This window comes from Manacus candei, unplaced genomic scaffold, assembly GCF_025592945.1.
Source record: "Manacus candei isolate 608988 ecotype Guabito, Panama unplaced genomic scaffold, ASM2559294v1 h1tg000042l, whole genome shotgun sequence".
Classification (NCBI taxonomy): Eukaryota; Metazoa; Chordata; class Aves; order Passeriformes; family Pipridae; genus Manacus; species Manacus candei.
This window is the reverse complement of record NW_026138090.1, coordinates 3,227,004-3,244,716: the sequence shown is the minus strand read 5'-3', so window position 1 is coordinate 3,244,716 and position 17,713 is coordinate 3,227,004. Positions and strand designations below refer to the sequence as shown.

Here is a 17,713-nt window from a genome sequence, read left to right as displayed (position 1 = left end):
CTGTTCTGTTGAAAGAAGGGAGGAGAGAAGGATGAGAGCTAAAAGATTCCCATCTCACATAAATACTGGCAACTCGGGAAAAATCTGATAGCCCAGATCATTTCAGAGGACAAAGGCACATTCAGTGATTGCAGAGGTCACTGCCAGAACAGTCACAGCTGAACTAAACAACTTTGCCTTAATTTCTAGTTTTAAAATGCTTATAAACCTTGTATCTAAACATCATGGATTTATAGAAAAGCCCTTGTCCCAAAAATACTTCTTGTAGAATTCAGTAGTTTTTCCCTTTTTCAGTACGACAGGTATGTCCAGACAGTGAATAAACTCAGATTTTGGATCCACAACACAAGCAGATATTCAATTGAATGTCCTTGAAAAGACCCACATAAAATTTTTTCATGCTCAAATCTAAGGAGTTTGAACAGTGAGTTTAGTTGAAGTAGTAAAGATGGTTGAGAGCTGTGTGTGAGGCTTTAGGCAGATTTGGAGTGGAAAATTGGTAGATAAAAGAAATGTGGCTTGAAGGAATTGGTGCTTTTGCATGCTTGTCTGGCGAGCTGTGTTTGTACCTCTTAAGGCAGAGATGTTTGTTGTGACTTAGTTTCTTTTGTTTGCCTTTGCATTGTGTTTTCATTTCTTAGCTTTTTGCTTTTATTACCTTCTTTCTTTCTTTCTTGCCAGCATGCAGCATCCTGGGTTTCGTGCTGTTCTTACTGACAGTGGACTGGTTTAAGCACTCCCAAACTCAGTTTGCATGCTACTTGTGCATTTGAGGAATGTCCCATGGCAGTCAGGTGCATGGTGGTAATGTGGTTATCCTCTACCTGGTTAATTTTGTGAACTGTTTTTGAACTTCAGGAGTCTTTATTTGTTTTTTTGAAGTCCTTGGTAGTTTCACTGTGAGTGACAGCTCTGTGCATGTGTGTGTGGATATTTATGTATGAACTGTATATTTCAACTAGAATTAAATATCCATTTTGCATTTTCAAACAATTTGGTTTTCCTTTAGAAGGTGACTGGCTTGCAGGGTTCCTATTTGCTGCAGCACTGTAGGTCCTTACACAGCTCAAGTTGGGTTTATGTGCTTTTTATGACAGGAGGTGATCAGTGCTCAAGTGCTTTTGAACCAGATCAAGGCCTGTGCTTGATTCCTGAGTTGGTACCTCTGACAATGTGGCCTTTCCTAGTTGCACATGCAGATGTGGTAACTAAACAAGGCTGTGTCAGTTGTTTCTTCCAAGGTCAAGTTAAACCAAGTTTTGTAAAGCCCCATGGCTAAAATTTAAAGCTGTATTTCTTCTTTTCCCCAGTTGTTGTTCCATATTTTTGTTTTTCCTGAAAGCACAAAGCTTTGGCATTACCAGCCTATAAACAGAGTATCGTGCTGTTACAATGCAGAGCTTTTCTTTGGAATGAACTGTTGTCTTGCAACGCTTTGCTTCTTACTCAGTACATGAATTAGTGTTGAGTTTTAACAATTTCACTTCCCTGATACTCATTTTACAGCTGTAATTCATGTTACCCCACACATAATCTAGACCATGGAGGCCACATATGCCTGGTTGTAGTGTGTTCTTTTACCCTGAAATGAGAAGGAAAAGTGACAGAAAGTAACCTTTAAAGCAGTCGAGGTAGAATCAATAAAAATATCTGCAGTATTCTCACTTGGGTTTATTAGAGCTTAATGGTAATTAAGAAACCTTAAGTGTGTGAAATTAAAAACCAAAAACTGACACATACCCCACCTTTATTGTGCAACCAAGTATATTTAAAGGATCTCCTATTGCTCTGTAGGCATTTCTTAGAGTAAAAACTGGAAGAAAGGAAATCAGTTCGTGCTTTTAACATCTCTGGCCAAATGAAGGAAGCATTGCAGCTGCTAGAGGAACTGGTCTTCAGGGTTTTTTGTATGTATAACTAGAATATTTTAACTTCAAGCATAGAAGAAAATAAACAATTTTTCTAAAACATTTCTTGCATGCAGGAACAGAAATTAAAGAATTTGGGGATGTTGAGGAGCCATTTTCTTATAGTATCTTATAACTGCTCTGGGTCCTCCTGGAGGTTATAAATGGATTGGCAGCATATACAAACTAGTTCTATATGATTTAGATGACAAGTTTTTGGTATTTACTTTGTTAATAACAAAGTATTGTATTCAGACTTCATGCTGTTTTAACATTCAAGACTGGTAAGATTGAAAGCACTGTCACATGTAGTGCCAGTATCAGGAATATTTATTATTCACTTTTGTTTAGAAGACAAGATCTTCAGCTTTGCCTAACACTGTGTGTGAGGAGGCAGATGGAGTTAAATGGTACAAATGCCTCTTGCCAAACTGAAGCAAGTTCAGAAAGTGAACTCCTGTTCATAAAGACTAAAGGACAATTTTGGAGAGGCTGTTGCAGCAGTCAGTGTGTTGCAGAGCTGTTAAATCACCCATTTGCAGCATCCATGCAGCTCGTTCCTCTGTCCTCTCCTCTGTTCCTCCACTGGTGTGCAAGGCTGCAAAGCCATGCTCCAGATTTTAACCTGATTTGGGAATAGCAGGGCCCTTCATTGGTAGAGACCAAACATGAGACTTGCCATTCCAAGAGCCATTCCTTGGAGCCCAGTGCTGAGGCCCTGCCCTGCCGTGTGTCCTGCTGTGCTGTCTGTGGGGGTGTTCATCCTGGAGTACAGTGTGCCAGGTGTAAACCCTGGGCTTTAACGTGGGGAATCTCCCCTTTGGAGACAAGAAATTGAGGAGAGGGCTCAGCAGGAGGATCTGCCTTTGCCAGGTTGGGTGCAAGGTGGACAGTGAGTGCCTGGGGTGTGAGAGGTTTGTGTATCTACGTCATTGTATGAGCATGATTGAGAGGAGGATAACTGGGGGAAAGTTGGAGTGGAGGGCTTTTCTACAGAAAGCCTGGGTATGCTGTGTGTGTTATATGTAAACTGAGGTTTCTGAAGTTATTTCTGAAGCAAAGGATAGATTCCCATATGACCTTTGGCTGGTTTAATTGTTTGGCCAAACCAGCCTGTTTCTGTTAAGTGCTTTTATGTAGTTATCTTGTCATGACACACAGCACCATTGTGTTCTTCCCTGCTATGTCCTGGCTGGCACAAACTCCTGAGTTTTCATTTAGTTTATATAGCAACTGATCCGTGGTGGTAGTTTGTTACACTGTTACAATAAATAATGCCGACCTTGGCTGCTGGCTTTCCTCTGTGTGTCTGTATCATGAACCAGTCATCAAAGATTGAACTGGGGCTCGTGCCTGTATAAATGAACATCAGTCACTTGTAACCACAACACTCCAGTCAGGGAGAGAGACATTGTATGTCTTAACTCCTTTGAACCCATATAGACAAAGAATTTTAATTACAAATAGCTAGAAGGTGAGGTGCTAACTTTATGATCTTCGATGGAAAAAGATTCTACAGCTCTTGTCATAGGAAGAAGGAGGGATCAAACAAGATTATTTTACCAACAGCCATTTTGCATAATTTGTTTTGTGTAACATTTGAGCAAGGGTAGCCATTTCTTTTTTTTTCTCTTTACAACAGAGCTTCTGCTTAATAAATAGTTACACAGTGAGTAGGATTTGTTTGGTTATGCTGACTTAAAAAGTTTTGTGGTTTTTTTTTTAAATGCTGAAGATCAAATGAATTAAATCTAGATTAATACATTTAATGAGAAGTGTGTGACCTTTTCTGCTTATAATGGGAAAGTAATGGATTGCACAGTTAAATAAGTTATATGCAAGTGGATATGATAAAAGACTTTGGCTGAGATTATGAAGGATGGTGACTGCTAAGGAGAAGGATTGCAGTGGAAAATTTGATGTGAATTTTTCTATGAACCATGAAACACTTCTTTATTCTTTCTGTAGTGTCAGTTTGGGTTGTTTTGGGTCCCCACATAACTAATGTTTACCACTGGCTATTGCAATGTGTTGAGTTCCAGTCTGGGGGAACTTTCCCTTAATGTCTGTGTTCTGTAAGTGATGTCCTTGTGTATGGCAAAACTTGTCCATGGAATGCTCGACTGAAACCGTGGCATAGCCAGTATTAGTGTCAGCTATTTCAGTTGTTCTATATTGATAAAAAGCTGAACTGAAAATTATTCTGTGTAGAGCCTTTTACTGAAACTTTTTAATACTGAGGATGAAATTTCTAGGCAGGGGCTTAGGGGGAGCAAGGTCTTAACTGTGCAGATGTTAATGGGGAGCTCCAACCAAAAAGCAAAGTGAGAGAAAGTTTATAGTGTAGCTTGCCATAAGTGAACATTAAAAGATGAATGAATGGAAAATAATAGATGGGAGAGGGATATTGGGAAGGATTTTTAAGGTGGAGAAAAGTAGTTTGCTTAATGTGAGGAGGATTATGTACAGAGTAGGTACTGTAACCAAAATGTCATCTAGGAAAATCATTTTTTGCAGCAGCAGTGTCTAGGTAGAGCAAACGCTTGACAAGGTTGTGTCAGCTGCAGGAAGGAAGACTAGAATAACTGGTTGGGATGAGAGCCATAAAAAAATCTCTGTTCAGTGTCAGTGTACAAAAGAACCTTGGGGGTGTTCAGCAGAATGGTGACCCAGAGAGAGGCCCTGTTAATTTTTGTAGTTATTTTTACTTGCATGACCAACAGATCAAAGAAGACTTTTGCACAAAGGTGAATTTATGTTATTCCTGTTCTTTTTTTAGGTAAAGAAGATGAACTTCCAAAGAAACCATTGGGGCAGATTCCATCAGAACCTCAGCCTTCTGTGCTTAACTCCACTCCAATGCTTAATGGACAGAATAGCACTGGTACACAAGCAGCCAGAAGGACAGAGAGGAGACCATCCATAGAAGAAGAACCAGGAAGTTCATCAAATGACCGAAAAAGAATTAATTCGGTGGAAAAGAAACCTTCCTTAAAACAGCAGAAGATTCAACCAATAGAGACACAAAACAGTTTGCCTAAGAACGAGGTGGATACCAGAAAAAAGCCTCAGCCAGCAGAACCAGACACCCAGAGTCTGTACAATAATGCAGCTGCTAATCAAAATTCTAATGCTACTTCAAATACAAGAAGGGAATTTGTACCTAAGTGGAATAAACCGTCTGATATCAAAATAATTGAAAAGACAATGCAACTTACTGCAGATGTGAAAGGGAGGCCAGTAAACCATTTGGTTTCAGGCCCACCACCAAGTCCTGGAGAAATGCAGGCTTTGAATGTAAAGCAAAAGATGAGGGTTTTGGATGCTGATGAAGGTAAGCGAGGGTCTAATGCATCTCAGTATGACAATGTTTCAGAAGATGAAACTGAGAATGAGAATGTTGTTGAAGAGATGCTTGAGAGAGCTCTTCCACAGAGCCCTAGGCATGTAGCATATTCCAATAGTCCAAGAAGGCAAACGGAAAAAGTACCGGCTCCGTTAAAAATAGCCAATAATTACACCTTCGCTTCACAGCCCAGGTCTCCAAAGTATGCATCTCAGTCTGATGGCCCACCTCATGGACTGAATGCAAAACAGCCACTGCCATGTTATAGTAATCCACGTACTTACCATGGGAATTCTCCAAAGCATGTTTCCAGTATAGGCAATGCAAGTTCTGTCCCTCTGCATTACCACGGGAGTCGAACCAGCCCCTCTGGGAGGCCATACGGGCCTTTTATGTCAGTAGATTATTCCCCCAATAAACTACCAATGAATTCCTATCCTGCCAGTCGACAAAATCCTCTTCCACCAGCCCCTGGTCATGTAGAAGTAGCCCCTGTTGATGCTTATACCAGCAACTCAAGGTCCTCCCCGGGTGTCAGGTTCATAATCCCTCCAGCGGATTATGTGCCAGAGGATAGGAAGTGGCCGGATGCTGCCTATGCCTACAGACATGAGCCCTACAGGCAGCCCTGGAGCCAAGACCTTAACAAAGGCCACCTGGATAATTTCCAGAAATACCAGCATTTTCAGCCAACACCTTTTCAAGACCACAGTCTTCCTGCTGTTTCCGTGGATAGCCCGGTAAGATACAGGACTTCACCAACCTTTGAAGAGAACGGCTCGGCGCAGTACCAATATTCCAGCCCGCCGGCTCCAGCCCAGCACTATCGGAACAGATCCGATGGATTGTCTGTGCACAAATCCGTGCTTCTCTGAGGAGCTGGCTGTGCTCAGTAAAGTGGCAAGAACCAAACCCAGTTGAATGTCACTGTGTTAGTGGTGGTCCAGCTCAGTTCTTCTCTGAAATGCGGACGGTTCACATGAGTTTAGAAACAACCACACAATTTCAGAGATGTTTCAGACTTTGGCTGAAGGCTGGTGGAGTTCTTGGGCTTGGATGGGAGCTGTTGGAAGTGATCTGATGCACACAGACATAGCAATAAGCTCATACACACCATGTGGTTTGTGCTGTCATCGCTCCTTACTTTTAAATAACTTGTGTTACAATCCTGCCTAAAACCAGTAAAACATTACAAGTTTAATTTTGACTGACATTGTTAATGCACTGTACAGATGTGTGTGTGTGTGTGAGAGTGTGCACTTACAATACACAAACTCATATGGAAAAGAGCTAAAGAGTTTAAATGTAAATGCATTTAACTTTGGGCAAAGCTTGTGAAGTACTTTTATTTCATATTAATTTTTCTTTGTAATTTATTTGAGAAGCCATTCATTTTGAATGGGAATTTCTGTCATTTTTATACAACTGCCTCAGCATCCCAGTATCTGTTCTGGGCAGGAGAGATGCTTTGGGATTATTAATTTAATCTTATATGAGAGTTAATTTCCTCTCCTTTGACTACTGTTTGTTATTTTCCTCAGCAGGAAGGAGCAGGCAGGCAAAAGCAGAAAGCCAAAAATGTGTCTCTAATCTGGCTAAGTAATGGTGCTTAAAATTCAGGGCAGTGTTTAGGGGGTTTTTTTAGGGGCATAGAAAGTGGAGAAGTTTTACCTTCTCACCCAAGTCTACCTTCAGAATGTCGTCCTATATGCAAAATACTGGAGCAGAGTGAGAGTAATGCCTGATGCAGGAATGGTGCTGCACCCTTCCCTTTTTGCCATGCTGTGCTGTCAGACTAAAACTGGTTGCAGGGCCAAATGTCACAAGTGTCAGAGAATGACCAGCTCCTTGACACTCCTGTGAAGCGCACGCAGGAGTCCGAGCTTTGCTCAAGGCTTGATGTTCCCAGAGCTGTGTGAGCATGCAGTGTCCCTTCTCTTGAGCTTTGTCGAGTCAATTCTGTTCTGTTTTGCCCTTTTTTACCCCAAAGAGCCAGCAGGGTTGTGCCTGGTGGAGCTTGTGCTGTTGGGCTGCTCACACTGTGCGGTGTTTTACACTAAAATGATCCCGACTGTTGTTAACAGGAACCTTAAACTCCTGGGGACATAAGTAATTTTAACCAGTGTTTGCAGCCTTTTCTACTTCGTGTTTTCCTTGCCTTGACTGTGAATTGGGGGTGATGAGAAGCTGGTGAAGTGGCACATTTGGGATGCTCCTCCTGGGAGCTGCTGGTGCCGTGTAGCAGGTGCTGGATGCACCGACCCCTTCCTGGGAGCTGAGGCACAGGAGGGGCTTGCCAGAAGAGGTCCTTGGAGTGCTGAACAGAGATATTTTTTTCTAATACTGAAGTACTAAACGTTGGCATCAACACCAGTTTAGTATGGTTTGGAAGGTTGTCCTGTTGTCTTTTGTTCTGTAAGGTTTGTTTAACTGAAAACATAGAAATGGATTATTTTTTTTTTCCTTTAAAAAATGAGCTTTAGTGCCTATTATTGCTGCAGGTTGGCTCGGTAAGTTTTAAGGTACAGAAGTAAACCAATTTTTACGAATGGAAGTAACATTTACTTAGTATGTTTCAAAACATTTTTTTTGTGTGTATATAACGTGTCTGATGTAATTTTTAATAACTGGGCAATTTTATATTTTAAAAATTGCAAACTGCAGCGAAGTAACAGTTAGCAAAGCACTACACTGAAACTAAAATAAAATTGTGAAGATAAATATGACTTGGGCTTACTTTAGTTCTGATTGCTTGCAGCAGCTTAGAAATGTATGTATATAATATTGTGGCTAAGTGTAATAATCTCAGTGTTTAATGATGGTTCTGTAATTGATAACAAAGCTGTACAATTCATTTGTGCAAGCAACGCAAGGCTCCAAAATATGTATCAGCATTAGTAAATACTGTAGATTTTTATATATAAAATATATACACACTATTTTCTTATGTCATCTGCAACAGTTTTATAACTGTGTATCCTATTTTGATGTGACTGTATTTTTAACATGTTAAAATAATAATAATTAAGCTTATGTTGTTTTGTCTTTATTCTTAATTATTTTGTTAGCTCCAGACTCCAAACTTTTGCTCTTCTCAGCACAAATAATTGCTTTTCATAAATGAATCATGTATAGATATGATGTATGTCCTATTTAATCTGTACGTGTTTATTTTTAGACTAAGCAATATGGATACAATCTATATAGTGCTTTTGCATTATTACACAAGCAGGAAGGTTATTGACTGTAGTTTATTACAGTGCTAAACCTTAACCTGTCATTTGCAAAAGCTGGGAGCATAAACTGGTTTTGTTCTGATAATCTCACCCAATACCAGTTTAAAAGAGGAGGATTATTGGCCTGAAGGATTTGCAAAGTCACACTGATCACAGTGCACAATAACAGCCTGACTGTGGCCACTGTGTCTCACATGTTTGGAGGATTGGACAGAGTTGGGTATTTTTTTAAAAAAACAGCCTTGTGTCACCTGCAGTGCAAAATACATTTTTATCTTCATTTAACTGGACAAACCAAACTGAAGGAACAGCCAGATTTGAGTCTGTCATTCGTACCAGAAGCAAAACCCCTCTTGATGTGGAGTGAAGTGAGACACAGCTGTGCCAGTGCCTTGCTGGTGCAGGGAATCATCTCAGTGTCATGGATTAGGTGTCCTTGTAAGAGCTTTTCTGTCACTGTTTTCTTTGATCTGCAAACAGTGAAGCACTAAGTATCAACATAAAATACTTGAGACCTTTTTTTTTTTCTTCCTATGATTTCATAATTTTCCAAAATCTGTCTGCTTTGAGCTGCATAAACTGTAGGTTTCTTGTCCAAGTTAGTTGTCACTGCTCTCCTTGTGGTTAGTGAGACACAATCAGGGTAGGGCTTTGGAGAATTAACACAGGAGACTGAGTAAGGAGAGATGTCTAACTTATTTATGGCAAAAATTAAGTGGAATTAAACTAATTAGAATTTAAGAGGAAAAGGAGTTCACTTGAGTATATGCTGTGGTCTTCTGTGGTTGTTTTTCCTTTCACCCTGATGCCATGCTAGATTAAATCTAAAGATTCAGTGTTGGACTGAAGCATTTCAACCTTCTGCAGTACAAATTGTCATGGCCATGGAAGAAAGACAGGAAGGATTGTGGTGTCACTGGTACTCCCAGCCTTTTTGGTGAGTGGGATGTGATTACATGATCAAGCTGCTTATCTCTGTAATCAGGCCATGTGTTATGCACTGCAAGTGAAGACAGAAGCCATCCCTGCTCCTCCTTCCTCAGCTGACCTGGGGGAAGATTCTGGCATCAGGTTTGGTGATGAATTTGAGTCTAAACATCCACTCTGTCAGGCAGCTAAGGAAGAGAATCTGACCTCAGGAAAATGCTCTTACCCCTTCCCTCTCCCCAGACCCATCTGTGGCCAGTCTGAACCGCTCCAGGGAAGGCAACAGAGGAAAGAGAAAACCCGTTTAGCCAGAAGTCGATTAAGGAGAGTATTCCCTCCTAATCCTGCTAGTGACTGCCTAAAGCCTTGAAGCATGATATTGTTTGCAGTTGTTTCAAAATTATCAGACCTGTGTGGACAATCCTGTTTTTCCCATGGCCAAGGTGTGTGTAAATGCCTGTTCCCTCCATTATATTTGACAGCAGGATCAATCCCTTGTTGTAAAAGTAACTGTTATATCCTCACTACCAATGAAAGTTTAAAGACAAATAGGGATTTTTAGAAATCTTAGAGGATGCAGAAGAGAAATACCTTACTGCTCGTCAAAGATACACCTTTGTAATAAACCACAGAATAATTCTGAATTTAGATGCAAAGAGTAAACAACATTGGAATGTCAGAAGACAGAACAGACTTCCAGTGTAGGGAAGCAAATCCAAAGCTTCCCTGAGGTACATACACATTTTCCAGGGAGATTTCTCTCAAGAATCCTATCCTGAATTTTACATCATCCTCGATATGACTTTGAAATGGACTTGCAAATTGCAGACTTTTTTTTTAATCTCCCCCTTGGGTGGCATTACTCTGCATGCACAAAGAAGAATACTATTTAAAATATGCCATCAAACGCCCACCATTTCATTTCCAGCAGAGAACATTCCACTTTCAATACTTCAGCAAGAGGAAAATATAATCTTTTTTTCTAGTCCTTTAAATACAGAATTTTTTTAAAGTTCTGTAAATGTAGCACAGCTACTTAAGCAAGTGTGGTTCAGGCTCCTCTCTCGATGGCGTGAAGCTACTGCATAGTTTACTGTGGTTTTTTTCTTTTGGGCAATATTAAGACAATCCAAATGCTTTTTAGTGGCAGAGTTGCAAGGAGGAGATGACTAGGCCAGCAGTTGAAATGGGAAATATAATTGCAGTCATTTCAGAGTAGCCTTTAAGTGGTTGCCTAAAGTGGTTGGGGAAAGACACTGTTTTCTGGGTTCTTTGTGCCAAGAGAACTTCTCACTGCAGCAGGGAATGTGTAGGTCCCTCTCCTGAGTGGTTTGGTTCTGCTCACACCTACTGCCTTTCTTTGTGCTTATGGAGTTAATAGGTTAGTAGAAAATCAATGGTGCTTTTAGAATGAATAATCAGAAAATGAACATATCTCGTCCTGACCTTTCTTTTTTGTTTTTTTGGTAGTTTGTTTGTTTTACTGGTTTCATTGTCAGCCTTGTCAAGGTGAGCTGTGCGTGACGTGATTCTTCTGTCTCCTTTCTCTGATAATGTGCCAGCTTGTGTTTTTCAGAGGTTCTGTGATACCTTTTTGCTGCTGTTCATTGGGAACATGATAAAGCAGTTAATATCATGCCTCTGCAGCTTTTCCTTTCTAGACTATGTGCAAATTAAGAAAAAAAATATTCTTAATATTGTGGTTGTTCAGAAATCCTCCAGGAAGGCTTTTTCCTGACAGAAGGCAATTTAATTTGGCAACTGGTGAAGGCTGCTTTAAGGTGGGGCTCTTGTACAGTTTTTACAATCCAAACTCAGAGGGTGCTTCTGCTCAGGATCAAACATCAAAAGCTGTATTACACACAGGCCAACCAAGCATTTTTTGTAAAATGCTGTCTTCTGCCACAGGAATGTGCCAGCTTAGACTAGCAGGAGGGCAGATGGAGCTCAAATATGCTTGATTTGGTTAGGTAAATAACCCCTTGCTTCCTGATAATACGTTGCTTTTGTCAGATTTTCTTCTCACAATGAGATGAGGCAAAAAATTGAAGCCTGAGCTGTGAACTCCTGTCTGATCTCCTTTCCTTCCTTAGGAAACCTGAAGTTGGCTTTTGGTTCAAACCATCCACTTCATTCATGGTGTTTGTAAATTCAGCAGTATCTTCTAGAATAAGTTGTGATATTGTCCCTTAAGAAAAAACACCTCTCACTTGTTTGGTTTTGTGGGGTTTTTTTGTGTTTGGTTGTTTGTTTGTTTTTTTATAACAAGAGCTCTGTTAGATTATTTTTTCTGATGTGTGCCTTCTTTTTAAATTTACCTGTTCCCAGAGAAAACTCAGACAACTGGGAGTGACACTAATGGTAGTAGGTGATCTCCAGTACTACCATCAGGGGGGTTGAATGGTGTTTTCAGGCACGTTGGCACCCAGCTGTGAAAACAGGGTTTTGCTATACAGGTCAGTGGAAAAGCTTCACTGGCAGAAGCCTCCCTGTGTGTAATGTAATGTGTGCATTAAAATGTAATTAAAGCAGTAATGGGTGCTTTTACACTAAAACTCACAAATCTTGGAAGCAAAAGGGCTGGTTTTCAGACATGGTGATGCTGAACTGCCTTAACCTTTGGGAGTGGAGTTGGAATTCTGTACAAAGCCTGTTTCTAGCAACCCCTGGGCTTTCTTCCTCTGAAATTTGAACAGTAGCCTGACTGAAGCACATCATGGAGAACCCCTGCTCTCAGAAAAAGAGTTGGGTCCATTCTGCAAGTGAGCAGTTTCAAATTCCTGGACACATGCTCCATACAGGTAACCTAGAACAAATTGGGTATCACTGTGTTTAATAAAGTGGTTTTAAAACAGTCCTCTTGGCTTCAGTGTCCCTTACAGGCAACTCACCAATCAGGATTTCAGTCTCTAAAGCAAGTGACTGCATCAGATGATCTTGCTTTGATAGCAACTAATGCTCAAGGTGTTGAATTCCTTCATTTGTTCAGACTTTGAGTCTGGAACTCCTGAAACCCTTCACAGCTCTGTCCCCTCCTGCTCCCCAGGTTTTATTGTGTCAGATTGTTTCCATCACGGTTGTTTCAGTTCCAGTAGAGGTGCCCACCTGTTCGTGCTTCTCCAGTGAATGAGTTTCCTTTCAGTTCTTGTGTCAGCTTGTCACAAGCTCCGTGCTCCTTGTCACTTCCTTGCATTCTCCAATCCATCTCCAAGTCTGTCTTGAAGTTACAGTGCTGTCACTTTGCTTTGGAGAAAACACTGAAAAGGGATAAAGTGCCTGATTTGGAGATTGCAAAACAGGGAACGCGAGTGTAAAAGCCAATCACAAGCACTTTAGAAGGGCCTGTGTGGTGGCTGTGCTGTGTGTGTATCACAAGTGATACAGGTGCTTATGTAGTGCCCAGTTAACTGGAAGGACTGGGATGATAAGTGACCTGCTGAGTTCTTTCCCCCAGCAATACCTTGTTTGTGTGGGAGGTTATGTCCATGATTTGACAACTTGATGCTGGTCAGCACAAAGGAGCAGGCCAGCCTTTATTGGATGGCTGAGCACAGTGCTCCCTGTAAATATTTCATCACATGCAGTGAGTAAAGAAAGAATAGTCTCTCCCAGCCAAAGAATGAGTATGCTCACAGCTGCAGGAAGTGGCTGCTGCAGTTGTACAGAGCGATACCTCAGCCTTTTTGATGCTGTAAATTGTGGTTTTACTATGTAATATGTAAAACTGCAGCATTAACCTCCAGCGTGCCCTTTGCCATGCAGTTGTGCAGCCAGGTGGGCAGTGTCTGTCCTGCCTGTGGCTGTTCCTTTCCTGATGGGCTCAATTTCTTTGAGCACACCTGATCTGACAGGGAAAGAAAGGAGCCCCTTGTGGCCTCTAAGTATTCATGGCTCCTCCTGGGTGCTGGTTGTGGGGTTTGTTTATTTGTTTTGTGACAAAGCTGAAGAAAATAATTCAGTTTTCACAACATCTTCTGATCCTCGCTGCTCTGTCTGAATTATGCCAAGTGCTAAAGGAGAGGGCAAAATCATAAATTCTGGAGTTAAACATCTGCAGACTTGACCTGCTGGAAGTTGTGCAGCTCTGCCCCCTCCCCACAGAGAAAAGTTCTGATGGTGGAACTTTGGGCAAGGAACAAAATAGTTTTGCTCTTTAAATGCCATTATAAACCCCCACGATTTCAGTGACTGGGTGGGGCATCACACTGGGCACACATTTATCATTGTAAATGTTATGTCTGAAAGGCTTTGAAATGCTTTCAGAACGTGTGATTTTGGGCACATAAGCTGATCACTTTTATTATAACCCTCTTGTTATACTCGGTAGGGTTGGTCAGGTGATGTTTCTCCCTGTTGATTTAAGTGGTTTCTTACAGAGGCCTTGGAGTTCCAGAATAACGTTCTGTGCAGCCCTGATAATTACTTTATTATTAACTCTAAGGCCAGACTCCCTTGTCTACCTCCCCTTTTCGAAGTGAATCATGTTCTGATATTAAAATGACCCTAAGCTGAGATCTCAAATTTCCTTTCCAGCTGGATTAATGGGGCTTGTAGGAGGGAAGCCAAACTTCCATGACTTCTAATTATCCTCAGATTGGATTAATAAAGGAAAATTACTTAACTACCCATCCAAAGATGGAAAGTTAACTTTACCTCTGAAAAGACTTATCAGCTGCTAACAAGGTAGCTGAACTGGGCTTGTCTTTTTTTTTTTTTCCCATACCTTTGGTGTATCATCCTCTGAGTACCATACACAGAAGGATTCATCCTTGTGTGCACCATCTGTGGGAGGGGTTCAACAAAATCTTAGCTGGCAAGTTGGCCAGCTCAGTAGGTGTCTCTGGAGCCAGACCAAGGACTGTGTTTCCATCTACAAGCCTAACCCACAAGTTGTGGAGATCGTTGAGAGTCTGTGCAACTTTTAAGGGGTTTATTTTCAGACAAGGAAGGTGAACTGCCTGAAGTCCTGTCTTGGCAATTCTTTTCTCTTTAAGCAATGGAGTTGCAGTCAGTTGCCACAGAGGTGGAATTTTTTCCAGCCACAAAAGCAAACAATGCTCCTGCAGTGCTGGAGGAGCACTCTCCATGGTGGTGCTCCTGGGAGGAGGGAGTTGCACCTAATTATTTTAAAAGATTGAAGCACGTCAAAGAGCTTGTGTCCAATTTCTTAAGTGACTTAGCACCCACTATTCTTCATAGAATTTGAGCAGCCAATGTCCACATTGCTTAGGAAGGCAAGAAAGAACTCCTGTCTTTATGTTCTTGGTGTTTAACATGCTCAGTTTTACCATTAGCCCATAGCTGAGCTACTTTATAAAACCTTCCTAGCCTGCATCTTCTGTCTGATACTTCCTTGCTAGTGTTGTTTATAAGAAAAACCTGCAACCCTTTTATTTTTAACTCCTGTGTTAATGATGGCGACGCTTAGGGAGAAATTCCCTCTTTGCTTTTTTGCCTTTGCTGGGGAAAAATAATAAATGCTTGTCAGCCTAACAAGGTTTCAGTTCCTAAGCATTTAATTCCTGAGGTGTCTTTGTAACTGCACTTTGTGCTGAACAGAATTTCTCAAATATTTTTAATCCAGCCATTTTGTGATAAGTCTGGTCTGACCTTTCAGACTTATTTTTGGGTTGAGGTATTGTTTTTCTGTCACTACCTGCTTTCTTTCTCTTCCAACTGAATGGACCCAGAAGATGCTGGTGGTGCTTTGAGGTGGGTATACCTGAACATCTCTCCCTGCAACGAGCTAACAAAGGAAAATGAGAATGGCTTTTTGAATTCGAAAAGATCTATTAGAATGTCAGCCAGAATACTTAATTATCTTAATGAGAATTCAAAGCGATGAAGAGCATTCTTAAATATTTAAGTGCTCTCTGCCCTTGTCCATTAAGTCTCTTCCAATGCAGATCTATTCCTCCAGGACTTAAGTCAATCCAGCCATGTTTTTGGGGGCTGTTACAAGCTCTGGGCTGCCACTCTCATCCACAGAGTTGCCCCTGTGGGAAGTCCATTCCCTGCCCCTCTCAGCATGTGTTTAGTCTCTGCAACCCTGCCTAGTCTTTTATTACCAAATTCGTGCTCTTGGCCCCTCCTGCTGCCATCCCACCCTCTGCTCCTGGAGCTCTGTCCTGTCGAAGGTCACAGGCAGCCCAGTAACCTCCATCCCCTGTTGCACTGAGCCCTGCCCACCCCAATTGCTCTCCTTGACCGTGCCAGCTGAGAAAACACTGTCACAGAACCACAGCAAGGGCTGGGACAGATTTGGATGGTTCCTGCCTGGTATCTGCCCAAGCTTCCCTGCTTCTTAGCCTGTGCTTGCTTGCAGCTGGAGAGTTCCTTCTGTCCTGGAGAGGAAAGCCTTCCACGAACAGTTCAGTCCTCCAAGGATAAATACAGAATGCACTGGGCTCAGCAGAACTGGAATATTTATATGTGAGAGGGCTTTTCATAAGCACAGCGAAAAACCCATCAGTCTTTCATGTTTGGTGCCTGAGATTAAAAATTTTGGTCAGGTCTTCATACCTGTTGGTGCTGCATTTCATGCAGGGTTGGCACGGTACAAACAATTCTTCCTGGGTCTGATTTCCATTTGTCTTTTAAATTACATTTCTTTAATGTCGTTCAGAGGTGTTGTGGTTGTTGGTTTCTTTTGCATGCACAGATGTGGGTTGATGCTTTTATGTCTGCTCAGAAGTACTGAACTGAGTTGGTTCTCTCTTGAGTTTCTGTGCAGGATACCAAATATTTTCCTCTCTTCAAGTTAGATGAACCTGTCACTCTGCAACACATTTATTAATTCACCTTGAAAAAACTTTTATTTTTATGGGAGTTTTTTTCTGTAAAGATATTGTTTAAAAGCAGGTATTTGAAATGAGATTTTTATTGTGACTGCTCCAAGAGGCTCAAAACCCTCATAGCCTTGACATCTGAAGTCTTCCAGAAGAAGCTAAGTGGGCTCTGTGTTTGAAGTGGCAGCACAATGCAAAGATATAGCAGGAGGGAAATGTATTGTATTAATTCTAACAAACTTCAAGAAGCTTATTATATCTCTGAAAGTTTTTTACAGCTTTGGCTCAGAGGTCTCAGATACAAAGGAACATTGAAATCAAGGACGAAGGTGCCAACAAAGGCTTGTTGAAGATGGAGGACCCAGACCTCCTGTGCAAGTGAGGCTTCTTCTGTCAGGCTTCTTTCAGAGAAATAATAATAATAATAATAATAAAAAAAGCACTCAACAACATCTCTGAACACAAAGGCTGAACAAGTCTCTGGCCTTTGAGACTGAAAGAATTATTTCATTGGTAATTAAACATAGTCACAGTTGTTACAGGAGGTTCAGTCTGTGTTTGTGACTTTGGTTGTGTGGTAAGGTCATCAGTTGGCTGTGAGTGCCCATTATAGATCCATGCAGAGAAATTATTGACCTGCCTTGCCTGTGAGGGTTTTTTTTTTTAGCAATATGTGATGTGGGTTTTATGGGTAACAAAAACTTTCAAGAATACGTCTATTATTTGGCTGTAAAAATGGGAACAAATCAAGAGAACTTAGACATCTCCCAGTTCTCTGCTTCTAGTTGACTCATCTTAAAACTTGGAGCTGAAGAGCTTAAATATTGTCTAAAAGAATAAATTCCCAGAGTAGAGAGTGGATTTACAAGTGCAGTAACTTCCAAAGAGCATTTGCTGTCCTAAGTCTGCAAACTATTCTGGAAGTTTAACTGGTGTCTGTTCAATGGGTGAGTTTGTGCTACATATCACAGGTCTTTATGGGGGGTTTATTGTTCTTTTTAATCCCATACTCAAAGTATTTGGCTCAATAAGTGTGTTAATATGAAGTACCTGTAAAACTAAACTCTTGTTACCAAACAAAGGGCAGTTGAACTGAGACCCCTAGGACAGATGAGAATTCATAATACTTTGGCTTCTAATTCTTAGTTGGTGAAATCACAAAGTCCCCCTTCCTAGTTCCCAGGAGGATTTCCTTGTGTTTGGTTGTGTTTGTATCAATTTGCCTGTATTGTGACCTTCAAAAAACCCCCAAAAATAACAAAGAAAAGAAAATCCACCTCCAAACCTGGTTTATTTTGTAAAACTAATTTCTGATCATTTGCTACCGTCCCATCTGTTTGTCATCTACAAAGATTTTTACATGAACATCTAGAACATTGATAAAATATTAAATAATATTGAACCAAGAGTTAGTCCCTGGGGAAATCTGCTGGGAAAAGCCCCACTGATTCATATCTCCCACTAATGCGATTACTTGAAGTTGCCTTTTGATATCAGTGTTTACAATTT

General features: G+C 41.0%; 1 protein-coding gene across 8 annotated transcripts in view; it reads left to right on the top strand.

The window, feature by feature from the left end:
- USP6NL (USP6 N-terminal like) overlaps positions 1–8,285 on the top strand; it is a 138,189-nt gene extending 129,904 nt beyond the window's left edge. For all 8 annotated transcript variants that reach the window (XM_051795159.1, XM_051795162.1, XM_051795164.1 and 5 more), the window contains one exon: positions 4,687–8,285. In XM_051795159.1, coding sequence (XP_051651119.1) covers positions 4,687–6,128 — 1,442 coding nt within the window. In that variant the 3' untranslated portion in view covers positions 6,129–8,285. The remainder of the gene's footprint in view (positions 1–4,686) is intronic.
- The last annotated feature ends 9,428 nt before the right edge of the window (positions 8,286–17,713 follow it).